This window comes from Dunckerocampus dactyliophorus, chromosome 9 (assembly GCF_027744805.1).
Source record: "Dunckerocampus dactyliophorus isolate RoL2022-P2 chromosome 9, RoL_Ddac_1.1, whole genome shotgun sequence".
NCBI lineage: Eukaryota > Metazoa > Chordata > Actinopteri > Syngnathiformes > Syngnathidae > Dunckerocampus > Dunckerocampus dactyliophorus.
The window spans coordinates 24131885-24146226 of NC_072827.1; the positions used below are offsets into that span (position 1 = coordinate 24131885).

At 40.9% G+C, this 14342-nt stretch overlaps 1 protein-coding gene across 4 annotated transcripts; it reads right to left on the bottom strand.

The window, feature by feature from the left end:
- Positions 1-1308: 1308 nt before the first annotated feature.
- Positions 1309-13809, bottom strand: pknox1.1 (pbx/knotted 1 homeobox 1.1). 4 transcript variants are annotated; one of them, XM_054786925.1, is made up of 12 exons: positions 13723-13809; positions 12107-12251; positions 11913-12025; positions 10098-10225; positions 8302-8473; positions 6387-6587; positions 6197-6308; positions 5946-6043; positions 5650-5778; positions 5488-5564; positions 3592-3758; positions 1309-3018 (listed from the first exon to the last, which is right to left on the bottom strand). In XM_054786925.1, exons 1-12 carry the CDS (start codon positions 13792-13794, stop codon positions 2837-2839), a joined length of 1596 nt encoding a protein of 531 aa, XP_054642900.1. In that variant the 5' UTR covers positions 13795-13809; the 3' UTR covers positions 1309-2836. The 4 variants fall into 4 exon arrangements, with proteins under 4 accessions (XP_054642900.1, XP_054642897.1, XP_054642898.1 ...); XM_054786922.1 differs by having other exon boundaries at positions 6164-6308; XM_054786923.1 differs by having other exon boundaries at positions 10098-10228.
- Between the last annotated feature and the right edge of the window lie 533 nt (positions 13810-14342).

Sequence of the window (14342 nt, forward strand, 5' to 3'; positions counted from 1 at the left end):
CGGCGAGGGCAACACTGATGAGCGGCAAGATAATGATGTCTTGCCTCTCTTTGTTGCATGAGTGCTGCTGGCACTGGGGAGCTGCGGTTCATTGATGGAAACAGTCTGAAGCAGAGCATGATACCTTCTTGGGAAACTGAGCTGCACGGTAGTTTTCCAAGTTGATAATACGCACAAACACACCCACAAGGTGAAGGTGATGCAGTGAGCACCTGTTGGGCATCCTCAAGCAGAAGCGGAAGGCGTCCAGCAGCTCCACCAGTGATGTCATAATAGAGGAACTGAAGAGGATTCCAATAACAACCTGCACAGCTCTGGTCAATTCCATGCCCAAGAGGATTAAGGCAGTACTAGATAAGAATGGTGCTCCAACTAAATATTCACACCAAAGACCCCATCTGTACATGTCACCGTGTGTTGCCACCCATTGGACAGCGGCTGTGTATTCGGGGTGGGCAAATTGATCCAAAAAATGAAGTGTTGATACCAAGTGTAGTACAGTCATTGTGTTGTGTTATTCGTATTGTTACATTTATATTTCTATTTTTTTCAACAAACTCGGGGAATACGTCCTTGAACACAGGAGGACTTCGGGGACAAAAAGTAAAAGGATTTGAATGAGAGCCAATACTGTTTGCTTTTGTTAAGTTATTTGGCACTATTGACTTTATTTTGCTCAAACAAATGTATTTAATTAAAGGAAAGACATTTATTACAGTATTTTGACGTCACATTGTCTTACAATCTTTGTCCTGTATTTTATTTTGATAAAAAGACAAAGTTTCAGATAAAAATCACTAAATTATTCAGTGATCTTCCAAAATTTCAAAAAATTTGGTATAGGCAATACCTGCCCTGTATTGACTTAGTATCGGATTTATACCAAAATTTGCAGTGTCAACCCATCACTCTGTATTGACTTATCTTCAGAGGACTGTAAATCGATGCTGCAACAAGCTGTACACTGACTACTCAAAAGTATATCCAAGTTTAATTTCTATATTCTATGAGAAGATATAGAAAGAAATGGCTGGAATGCGAGGGGTGTGCTTGTTAGATACTGTATAGTATAATATGCGTCCTTAAAGTTGACTCCCGTTTCTATTAACCATCAGACCACTGGAGAGAAAGGTAGTCATCGTGATAAAACAATGAGGCAAGGCAGTGCAGCTGAAGATATTTTCGTCTTGTTTTTCAGAGGGAAGGAAGTCTTAACTCAACCCTCAACTCAGACAACTGAATTCCTTGTTAATGCAGACCGCCACATTTGTTAGGAGACAGCAGAAAACGACGCACGAAGGAGTTAAGAGATTGTTTATTCCAAAATAGAAAGCTCTAAGGCAAACCATACAAAGAGAAAAACGAATGCTTCATAAAAAGCAAGACAGATATGAGAGAGAGAGAGAGAGAGAACATCTCAGGTTTTTGCAACACATTTAGGGAAACTCTCTCAGTTGTCAAAATGTATACGAACCAGATCACTGCGACTATTGACAGACAACTGTTGTACAGTACCACCATTCAAAAGAAGAGGTGCCACAGTTTGTGCAGTAACTGAGTGATAAAACATGTGAAATGTTTCACGGTGTGTAGTGGCGGGGGGGGGGACTAACAAGTGACAACTTGAGTCGTAGTGCATGCCAATGAAGAGGGAGCCCAACAGTCAGGCTGGACTGTTCAATGTGGTCACATCTATGTGTACATAAATAAAAGGATGCGTGCTCAGTGTAAGATTTCCGTGTGTCTTTGTGTCCCTTCTCAAGTGAAGAAGACCCTTGTGATTGCATGATCGGCGTAGTGTTTTCGATTGTGCATTTAATATTTGAAAACATCGAGGATACCAAAATGTTTAAATTACATAATGTATGGTATACACAATGTGGGTAAACTGCTCCATTAAAAAATAAACAAACAGACACTGGAGTCATGTTACAGACTCAGTTACTGAAAAGAATACAAAGTCAAATTCTCGGTGATTCTTCTGCAATTTAGCATATTTTAACCATTTTGTTTTGTGCTTCTTGGCAATAACTCTTTTTAAAAAAACACAGGTAAGGCCTTGTTAGTATTCTAAGTTTAAAACCAATTTAAATAATTTCATTCAATTCTACTTTTTTTTTTTTTTTTAGAAAACTTCAAAGAACCCTGGAAAACAGGGCTATTAGCTTTATGAATATGTACATAAATATCCCTTACAAAACAGAACAAAATAATGAAACAGAAAACACTATTTTCATATGTATGTATATAAAAATAAGCATCTCATTTTTTTATTTTAAATCTCCTCCAGAGCTCTGTTCAGCTTGCAGAGTCCACATGAGAGGAGCCAGTCTTAAGAGTGCACAGATCTACTCAAAACACAAGCATGCAAAAAGAGACAAACCTTTACAGATACAACCTTAAAATGTTGTCATCCAAACTTGCAATTAGCTCAGGATTGGCAACAGGGGTCAAGAAAAACAATTAATTATGCCAATATTTATTCATGTAGCATACAAACTTGCTTCTGGTGTTTAACACTTTTTCTTCTGGTGAATTATTTTAGCTTAAATATACAAAAAAAGTGCACTCTCCTACATCAACTAAATTAAAAAAAAAAAAAAATTCTGAAATTAAATTCCTTGATGTACACACGCGCAGCATAAATTGGCATTCAGCAAAGTTGGATTTTAGGACACGGCAAATCTCATGCGTCCTGCGTTGTGCTCTCAATAAACCTAACGTGTCTGTCCTCACACGACAATGACAGCCAGGAAACCCATGTGTAGACTTAATACTACATGTCTTGTTTGGACACGTACTGTGGACAGTATGCATTTGTGAGAGGGAGTGTCCTTTACTGCAATGAGTCGCTGTTGTCAAGGCCCAGTCCAGCCATATCTGCATCATCGTCATCGTCGCCACTGTCGCCGGACTCATCTTCACTATGGCCTCCAAGCATCACTTGCTGTACTGCCAGTGTGGCACCGTCTGATGTCAGGCTCTGCAGACCCTCAACATTCATTGTCACCAACGTACCTGACAACCACGGAGGGAAATGAATCAAGTTATTGAAATTCAACATGTCCATCCATAAAATGTGTTGGATGTAATGCAATTACAGTCGTGTGGAAAAAGTGTTTGCCCCCGTTGTTTTTTTTTTTTGCATGTTTGTCACACTTAAATGTTTCAAAGAATTTTAAATATTAGTCAATGCCAACACAACTGAACATAAAATATGCATGCCAGTAGTGCAATGGTACCATGTAAAGAAATACAGTCAAGCTGATGCAGACATCACTGTTGTGTTGCCCTCAGGGGGCCGCAGCTTTGCCTGAAATGTGTGCACAACTGGACTGTTAGAAAACATTTCGCCTGTCATCCAAGCAGATGACAGAAGATTGAAAAACTCCAGGTGCATGTAGTACACATTTCCTGTCAAAATTGACAGCACACGTTTTTGATGTGCATTTTAGGCAGGCTTTTGCTGGCCACAAAAACGATGTGCAAGGCCGAATCTGGCCACCGGGCCTCGAGTTTGACACCTGCGCTCTAAGCCGTTTCGTGCTAGCTCATGGTGTCTGAACTGTGCTCATAAGCTGTGCTGCATACCATCTGGCATTGTAACTTGCTGCGGAGTGCCTCCCCCTGAGGCAATGGAGTCAGGCCAGAAACGCTGCAGTGGCCGGTTTTGGGGAGTCTTCTTTTTTGTTTTAGGCGTTTCAGAGGAACTAGCATCCAACATGGGCTGTAGAATCCGCCTTCGAGCATTTATAAACCTGCAAAAACAAAGGAAAGATAGCTTTCTAGTAGTTCTTCTCTCATTAATATGCATAAAGTTTACTTTTTCCTCCCAGAAGAACATTCCTAGTACTCCCAAGGGAAAAATATACCAGGATGAATCATCAGAACTTTTTCAAACTGTGTGAAATAATGTGAAATATAATGTTAATTCATTTAAAAAACAAATTGGGTATATATATATATATATATATATATATAAAAAAAGGAATATGTGCTGTACGTCACAGATAGCCGGCTAACTTTTGTGCGTGTTGCAAGCATTAAATCCATCCTGCCCTCGTCCTACTTTGAGTGCAGATAGGCTCAGTGTTGCTCATTCCAAAACATAAATCTTCTGGTGAAGACGTTCTTTTGCACGTATGCTTTGGGTCATTCCTCTTCATCTTCATCTTCATCTTTGGCTTTCTACTGGAAGGTTCAAGGTTATGTTCCAAAATCAACTGGTACTTTGGAATTCCCTCCACCTTGACTGAGGGCGGACTCACACTAGGTCAACTGCACCCTGCCTCGGGCCTACCAGCACATCTGGCTCATGTGAGCGCACTGATTCGCGTCCAGGTGCTCCTCTGGAACGAGTGGAAAAGGTAGGCGATTCCATGCACGCACACGACACGTGCACCATGGCGGAATCATACAATGACAGTAATGTCATCGCTCCTCACAGGTTATGAATGATAACCGACACGATTCATAATAGAAACACAATAAAAATACTCAAAATGATTAAAGAGTCAAAACTACAGCACTCCCCCCCTTGACTACGTTTCTGTGCGTAATAAAGACGTGTCATTCAATGAATGCAACCACTCCTCCTGTAATTAAAAGTACTGATAGTGAATCTGCCAAGAACAATATTGTTCAGGATAGCTCCGTCTGCGATACAATACGATCGGGCTTATTGATCCTATTAAGTTTTTAAGCATCTGACTTTGCTTCGGACCCTGTAGCCAGAGCAACAGAGGGTCCCCCGCCTCCGGTTCTACAGTAAGACCAGGTCTCATTTTTCTAGTCGCATTGGCACGACACGGTTCCAGCATCATGCTTTCAGTCAGGTCCAAACGTTATATGTGTAAATGTTTACAGAAGTCTGTGCTTGAGCCAACGATGCCTGGTGCTGGTCCACAAGCTGTCTGACCAACGCTCTTACTAGCCCCTCCATCATCCAGTCCAGCCCATTTCTTTTCTTCTGGGCTCAGATGGGGGTCACATGTTTCTGACCCAAACAGGTGAGAATAAAAATCCACAGGGTGGTTCCTCATCTGTTGTGGATCTGTAGTCATGCCACCTCTTGGCAAGTGGAGGAAAGTCATCAGCCTCTGTTGGGCCACGGTTTTCTCGACTGCAGAAAAAAGGAACGCGGAGTGTATATGTCCCCCTCTGCACTTTCATGTTGGGGTTTCTCATGGAACCCTCGTGGAGCTCCTCAAGGTTCTGATGACCACATTGACTTTTACTGTGGTGTGTGGTATACTATGGGCATACAGAGACGTATAAATAGCTAATTGGGCCAATTTGGACATTTTTGACTTGGGGTACTATTTTAGCGGTTTAGGCATTAATGGTTGTATGTTGAGTTATTTTGAGGCAAACATTACAAAACAGCAAGCCAATAAACGAAACAAGCTCAATAACTCATGATATACAGTTATGCTGTTAAAACAATAGGCAGAGCAAAGAGAAGATCAGCAGATGAACTTGACTCACCAATTATTGACCTGTAGGAGTGTCAGATTTGTTTGACTGGCTATTTGTTTCTTTTCATCCTCCGTTGGATACGGATGCTACAGAGGGGAAGGACGACACTTGTTTTTTTGTTTTGAGCAGTTCAAGATTTCCAAAATAAGAGCTGATGCAACACAGACTCACCCCGATGTGCTGAAAAAGCCATGAGCGCATGACATTCGTAGCCTGTTTGGGTAAAACCCCACGCTTGTTTTTTGTCGAGCTGTCCTCGTGGTTGAAGAGATTCAAGTCCTGGTGAAACCGCAGCTGGAGCTGAGCGGACAAACATTTGGTTAGCCAAAAGCAGATTCAAACCCTTGACCATGTGGCTTACATGCGAACTACTTCTGTAGTTTGCCACCGTGCAGCCTATTTTTGTTGCTAGCAAAAATAACAAATAACAGCCAGTAAAATATGAGAAAGACATCTACTGTCGGTACCTGATTGTTTTGGACACGTAATGACCCTGGAGAAATGGCTTGTGTTACGACCTGGCCCTGAGGAGTGACGACTGTAACAGGCTGATACACCGTGCCACCTGTGATGAACGCACAAATGCACATAACACAGTTTGTACAGGTATGAGCAAAGAAAGCTTCATCAAAAGGGTCCTTGTCGACATGACTACATTACAACTGCGATCACGACAGGACAGTACCTGTAGGTGGGGTAGTATGCCATGAAGACATACCTGCGACCACCTGGGTGGGATTGACTGCTGTGACGGTGACATTTCCTTGCTGCAGGGCGGAAGCTGGCACCACAATTTGACCATGAGGACTCCCTGAGATGGAGCTGGGGGCCTACATATCAACAGGCATTAGACATTTCCTTTTTCGATGACTTTGGCATGACCTTCAGTATAAGCTTGTGTGTCCGACCTGGGATTTGGTGGGTGAGAAACTTGGGGCCTGTGCTTGAACAGGTGAGTATGGGCTACCAGGCTCTCCACTCAGCAGGGTCTCACTATTCATCTTAGTTTTGAGGCAGGCAATGTATCGGCTGCAGAAGTCCTTACACAGGTCACTCACCTTCTCTAGCTCCAGCAGGTGGATTCGCAGTACCTGGATGGCTTTTACCATCTGCAGGGCACACACAAAAAAAAAGTTTTAACCACACTACCATCAGACTTTGGAACTTTGAAGTGAAATAACGGGCAATACAGGTGGTCCTCCGGTTACGTCAAAGTTTACATTCCTAGACTGATGTAAGTCGAGTTTAAGGAGGTTAGACACGGACATGGTAATAAAACAATAAAGAAGAAAAAAATGCAACAGTAATAACGATAGAAACACCTAACCGTTGTGTACACTGTCGTGTTTAAGAGTTTTGTGATATCCTACTGTCTGTGAACATGACGTTTGTGTGGGTGCGGGAGGAGGACTGCTGCTAGCAGAGAGGACAGTTGAGTTTGCTGATGTTGTTTTGGTGTGGTTACGGCCAACAGTAGCCTGCTTTGGTTTTGCAATTAAGAGATTGTTGATGGACCCCCTCCTTGTCATCCTTCCCACGTCCGGGTAAACGTAGTGTATTCTTCTGCAGTACACAGAGCTGTGACTAGCTCGAGAGAGAGTCTTGTGTTTATTAATGTTTTTCATTCATTTATGAACAGCATATGTACCTATGGAATGGTGTAAGCAGAGGACCACCTGTATTACTATGAGACGGCTAAGGCCTACATTAACTACGGATTGGAGAAATAATGTGGCTTCACTGTGGAAAGTGACGCTAGTATTCCAGGAGTTTCCATTTCATGGTAGGCTTGAGCTTTGGTGCTTCCTGAACATCTGAATCAGTTTCCTTTCATCTGAGGGAAGGGCTCTTCTTCCATACCTTGGCAAAGTGCTGACACATCCAAATAAATTGTACCTACATACAACTGTTTGAACTGATAATCTTGTTATACGACTTTGCCAACATGTGATACGGGCACCACATCGCCTCTACTCCATTCATTTTCAATGGATCCTGTAAGTTTGTGTTGTGTGCGTGTCATCGTGCACATGCTGGCTTGCGACACAATCCCAGAAAGTTAAAAACTTTTGATTGCGGTCGCCCAGACGAGAACCAATCAGCGGGAGCTTCATTGATCGACCAATTAGAGGAGAGGATGCTAACCAATACGCTATCAAACCCCTGGAAGACTCATACAATTCGCTCTGGATGTGTAGCTGGTCACAGCTGCTCGTCGCCTCCCATGTGCACGGTTTGTTACGCTTTGTCAATGCGTTCCGCCAATCACAGTAGTTTGTCGCCTCTCGTGTTTGGCGCCCATAAATCTACAATTCTCCTTTTCAAATCTATACTGAGAGCCTGGGACTTTCCCATTGTTCTGAGGAATGTTTTATATTGCCAAACATGATGCAGTCAACCATGTTCACTAACAAGAAGTTAGGGCTTGGCCTTATCAAGACATTGTGGAATCTTCAGAACCACTTGTAAAAATTATTAACAAATTAGAGCAAATTGAAAATAAATTAAAAAATGTGCAGCCACTTCTTGTTTTTAAAAATCACTGCTGATGTATGTTGCATAATTCCTCCAACCTTGGGAAAAGCTGTTCAAATAAATAATTTAGGGCTCAAAATTGATAGGACACTCATTCCCATGATGTGTATGGAAACTTCTGTAGAAACAGTACATGCTGGAGCCTTGGTCTAGACCCAGACCCCAATGGAAACCTTTTTTATGTGAGGAATAATACAGAGCTGACAGAGCTGACAACCTTTGGTGTTTGCAATCCAGTCAAGAATCTGAAAACTCAATGGTGGTGTATCTGTATCCGATGTATCTCACCAAGTTATCAAGTTCTGGGTCTTCACTGAAAAAGGGCTTTCCTTCCTTCTCTTGACAGCGAACAAAGTTCTCAATGTCTACATCGAAGCTTGCCGAGGTGATGCAGTCAGAGCTAAGCGTTGACAGCTCACACTTCTCAAACAGCAGAGCCAACAGAGGGAAAAGGGGGTGTCTGTAAATGACAAAACACAGACACACACCAGACAGCTTTTAGTAGTGGCACTACTATGTGCTAATTTCATCAGACCGTTCTTTCAGCCTCCATAGTATATACAGTGGAACCTTGCTTAGCATCATTAATCCCTTCCAGGTCTGACTCTAACCGAAACGGAAGTTACCCGAATCAATTTTTCCCATAAGAAATAATTTACTGGAAATCCAACTAATCTGTTCCAGAAAGTCAAAAATATTAACACAATACATATTTGTATAGTCTTACAATTATAGTTTTACATGCATAAACAATTCTAAATGCATATAAATGACAAATGAAAGCGATACGTGAACATTTAAGGTTACTTTTACCTTCATTGAAGCCGTGACTGTTCCCAGTGACACAATGGGGCAGCAAGATCAACAAGGACGCCACCTTCGTGTTTTGTCAGGAGTTATGTATTGAATTCAATGGTGTTTCTCACCTTCGTTATCAAATGCTGACACTTGCAACTTTCTTTGGCTCAATTTTGGAGAAAGACTGTTGAATTAAAATAACTCATGGTAAAATAGGAAGGTGGTATTTTGTGTTAGAGTAGAGCAGTATAGTCAACCGCGACTGACATCATAGACAAGCGACGCAGCTGACTTCCGGTTCCTGACGCTAACAGAGGTTCCGCTGCATGTTGAATGAATATGAATATGAATATATATATATATATATATATATATATATATATATATATATATATATATATATATATACATACACACACTGAAGGGAATTTTTAATGCAGCGATGTGTCTTCTATTAATAGTATACTATATGTGGCAACAACACACTATAGTGCTATTTGAACCCGCTGTCACAAAAGACCAACAATGTAGTCGTAGTAGTACACTGTGCAGCCTGTCTCTTGTTGAGCCTCAGAAAAAAACAGTGTAAAACAAAGTGTTTGACTGAAAAGTATATATATATTTTATATATTAATTGTTCAAGTGAAATGTGCATCTGAGTATCAATTTGTCATATTTAAAAAGATGTTCGAAATCGAATCAAATTAAATCGAATTAAAATGTGTTTTGTGTTGGCTCGCTGTGTTATTTTTGCACAACCTTAAATTCAAGCTACACATTTTTTTCATTCAATGCAAGATATTTGAAAAATTTGAGTTGAAGGGGTAATGGTGGGTCCCGCTGCCAAAACAGTTGACAACCACTGCTTTAGACCACAGTAAAATCTTGGACTATTTAAAATTTTGTAATAATGCTTAATAATAATAATAATAATAATAATAATAATTTATATTTGACAGAAGTTATGTGTCAGCGAGCCATTATTCAAGAGGTGTGACATTCTGTCATGGTTTTCTGTCACTGTGCAATTTCCAGTGAGTAGCGAGACACACGAGACGCCTGAAAAGCATGTGGGTCAGGATCTATTGAATGCGAGTGGGCAGTACATCAGATATACAAGTCACAAGTAATGTAAGTAGCAACCCGAAGTTAAGAGTTATGGGTCATATGACGAAAAAAATAGTTTGTCTCCATCAATCTTAAGGCAATGAAAACAGTTGTTTTTTTTATAAATACAGTCTTCAACAAACAAAACTCAAAAGCAGGGAACAGAGACGTAGTTCTACCTATATATGGAGGCTTTGTCCACATCCATGGGCGTCTGTGGCTCTGTGAGAGTCGGGCTGGGTGCCTCTGCTAACATCCCCTCAAACTTCTCCTCCGAATCACTCTCTACCTTTGCTACACCTTGCATCTGCTGAAGAAAAACACAACAAATAAACAAACATGTAATTCAAAAGCACTGGAAAAAAAAAATATAGCAATGAAGTGGCAAACAGCGACAAAAGATGAAAAAATAGAGGCGGAGTTAGCTCATCATTAAAACATCATGTGAAGGACCAAGGGAAGCCGGAGGGCAAAGACACTAACAGAGGCTTTCTTCATGATGACACCATCTGGCTACTACGGCCAAAATGTTTGAAAATGACTCCAACTACATATACAGTACGTGTATCTATATAAAAATACTTGTGCGTACACAAAAAATAAATGGTAATGCAGAGCAGATAGTTTACAAGACAGCAACTAAAGAGCTACAGTATCATGCTGACTTTCAATAGCAACAGGTCATTTTTCACAATAATGAATTGTAAAACCAGCTTTCATTTAAATAAGAGTATAACCTCTAAAGTCAAATGCCTCATTAGTAACACAAGAACCTGGAGGCTGAAAAGTCATGTCACGCAAACATGAGCACCAAAAGAAGACATCATGCAATTATTTTCCACAGAGAAAAACAACTATGCAGCATGATTTGGTGAAAAAAAAAAAAAAAAAGTCTATACAATCTCATTGCCAGCCTGCCATTATACTGACCCAAAACACTATATAGCATGTGTGGGAGGGGCCCTTTACAAGGGCCACGGAGTGAGTGGTGTATATGTACTTACAGATACATCTCAAAACATTAAAATATCATAAAAATGTCCAATACTTTTGCCACTCATTTCAGAAAGTGAAACCCATACGCAATATTACAGTATAGCGATTACTTGCACCAAGGTAAATATTTCAAGCCTTTATTTCTTGCACTTTTGATGATTATGGTTTACAGTTAATGGAAATCCAACATTCAATGTCCTAGAATATTACACAAGATCAATTAAAAATGTAGAAAAGTCAGGCTTCTGAAAAGTATGTTACTTTCCATCCTTCTATACTTTGTTGGGCCTGAACTTGATTTTCAAAATGACAAAATGAGGTTGTAAAGAAACAGGTGTTTGTGACGGGTGTCTTTTCTCCAAACAACAAGTTGGACTTGTTATTTGTCTTCATTAACACATAATCGGTCTGTGTGGGTCAGAATGCTTGCTGGTTGGTATACCAAATACTTGTATCCCTCAATCAAATACACATTCAATTTGTCCCGTTTATCGATGTTTTGTACTCCGTTGGTTACAATAAAAGGTACCATAAAAATTCTGAACTGTTCATATCTTTGTAAAGGGGTAAACTAAAAAAAAAAAAAACTCAACAGGGGATCAAATACTTCTTTTCGGTACTGTGTATGTATAAACGTCGATATGTATCGAAATACATTTCTTTACTCACTAAATACCTCAAATGTCATACTAAAATAGGTTGTGCACAACGAATATAGAAGAAAAGCAACTAGAGGCGTCACAAGACGGCATGTGAGATTGGGTCCATGACAACGGAGAAAAGATTTTAACATTAATTACAACAAATTGGGCATACTGGCTTGTTCGTGTGTATTGGCAAGACAGGCATTTCTACAGTATCATATCAGAGGACCAATGCCATCTGATTAGCCACTACTATACTTTCCATGTGTGGGAAGAAAACAAAACCTAAAATGTCTAGTGTCAGTAATACCTTATTACACATATTCAATACATTTGTCACACTTTCTCACTCACCTGCTGCTCCCCCTTGGAGTATTTGTCAATGGAAACCGAATGGGCTGCCATCACCTTTACTGCAGATGCTGAAAGCACTGAGGCATTATAGATTGTGCCAACAGGTGGGCAACCTAAACAAACACACAATTGGAAGTTTATGAAGCGATATATCTCAATGACTATGTGGTAAAAATCTGTTTTGTGAACTGTGCCTTGAGAAGAGGGGTTTTCAAAGTTTTTGGGACCACTGACCGCTCCTGGGAGAGACATTTTTCCAATGACGACCTTATCCACATCAATTTCTTTCACCTCCAACAATGATCTGGATCCGTTGTTACTCCACCAGAAGCTAAATAGCTAGTTAGAGTGTTGTTTTAGTGGAGAATTGAAAATCACGTCAGCCCCTGCCAAAGAGCTATAAACGACTCAAGAAAAAAATCAGAAGGCCGGGATGACGCCGCTGAAGCACAATTCAGGATTCCTGGGCAAAATGAGAGATTTACCTGGCAGAGTTTTAAATGTACTAAAACTAATTTAAGTGCACATTATTGGCTCAGAATGTTTACTGGCCTAGTGGCTGCTACTCGGAGTTATGCACTTTTTAATAACCATAACTTAATTCAGCTATAGCAAGAAAAAAAAAGTTGCGGGGCTCCTGGTCAGCATGAGAATACCTTCCTTAGAAAACTATTAATGAATATGACTCGTTATTGCACATATTTATTCGAATATGCAATAATTATTTACTTGTAAAACGAGACGTCAACAAATTGTGAATGTGCTGTGTCAATCGATTGTATACTAATCAGCATAAAAGGTCACATAAATAGAATCACATTCATTGACTTAACTACATTTGCCAACATGTGAGTCGTCGTGGGTTTCATAAAAAGAGATCAAATCCTGACATGCTTTCCTGTAGCACCAAGGAGCTTACTCTTTGCGTTACCCTGGAACTTGTTTTAACACACCCACTGGGAGGTTAGCTTGTAGCCTTGTATCAGCTACAGCTACACGGATGTCTTTTGTGGCGGCAAAGGGTGATCCCAAACGACGCAGCCTGTCGTGTAAATGCATCTTTGCTGTTATTTGCCATACCAACATTCACACACAATGGCAGGGTGACGTTATGCCACAATGCTGCCTCTCGCCTGTAAACATGTCACACATTCGGGTACGTTAAAAAGCCAAGGAGCCGAACCGTAGCTAACATTAGCAAGAGAGCTAACTGTTATTTAGAAGTGTGCTCGCGTGCTGCTGCAATGAAGCCTAAAGGCAAACCGCCATGTTTATCATGCAACGAATCACAGCCAAAACCAACTCTCCTAACAAAATAGACAATAGTGGGAGTCGTATCTGAGACCTTGCGGGCCGATACATATAATGCGGGGGAAATGGCTTTGGGGTTTGCCCTGTTGGTTTAATCAGCCATAAGCTGTGTCCGGCATCTTTTTATTTATCTGTATGTAATAAAGCAGCATCGTACGTTTAACCGAAAACGTTCAAACATGAATCAGTCATTCATGAGACAGCTGCCCTCTTATTCCCTCCCCTCCACGCTAGCAATACAGCTGTCGGGCCTCGTTTGTAGCGTTAGCCTTGTGCTTTTCCACAACCCTCATCTACCCCCTAACGGCGACATATTTACCCCCCTTCTTCCCCCTTGTACACACAATATATTTTCATGGTACTCTGTCGCTTGCCTCGCTTATCAAACATTCGCTGCCCCGGCGAGGTCCGCATTTCTCGCCCCGGGCCATTTTAACGTGCGGCTCAGATTGTTTGATTGATAGGGACAGAAAAAGAGGGATTTTGAGTGACAGCTTACCTGAGTGCCAATCTTCGTCACACTGACAAGCGGCTGCAGCAATCGGGACCCGCAGTTGTCGCGATGCGTCATCGCGTACGGGCACGCAGGGACGTTTGGTGCATTAATATTTATAAGGTGGGCGGACAATGACGTTGTGCAGAACGCTATTCATTTATATCCGGCAAATGACGGCGATTTGGTGAATCGTAGTTGTTTTCCCTCTCTATTTTGAGCTTGTTTGATGTATTTCCGTCGAAACAAAAGCACATTACAAATGCTAGCAGATAACGCAGCGTATGGAAGCAAGGTGACACACTACAGGCGATCATTTGAACTGTAACATCGAGTGCCCCCTTTACTACAAGACAAGTCAATCGTCTTATAATGCACGTATAGCGTCACAGGACCTTGCTCCATTTCAAATGAATACACATGCTGGACATATTAGCAATTGTACCATTCACAATAAGTTAGAGTTATTGGGCTTTCGGGTGAAAATTCAGGATGAACTTAAAATGCACAATAACCTTTATGTGAACTGAATGTGACTTTAACCTTTTCAATGCACATGTCCTACTGTAGCATTTTTCAGCATTTGCTGTAATTGCTGCTCTCTAACATTAAGCTGAATAGCTAAA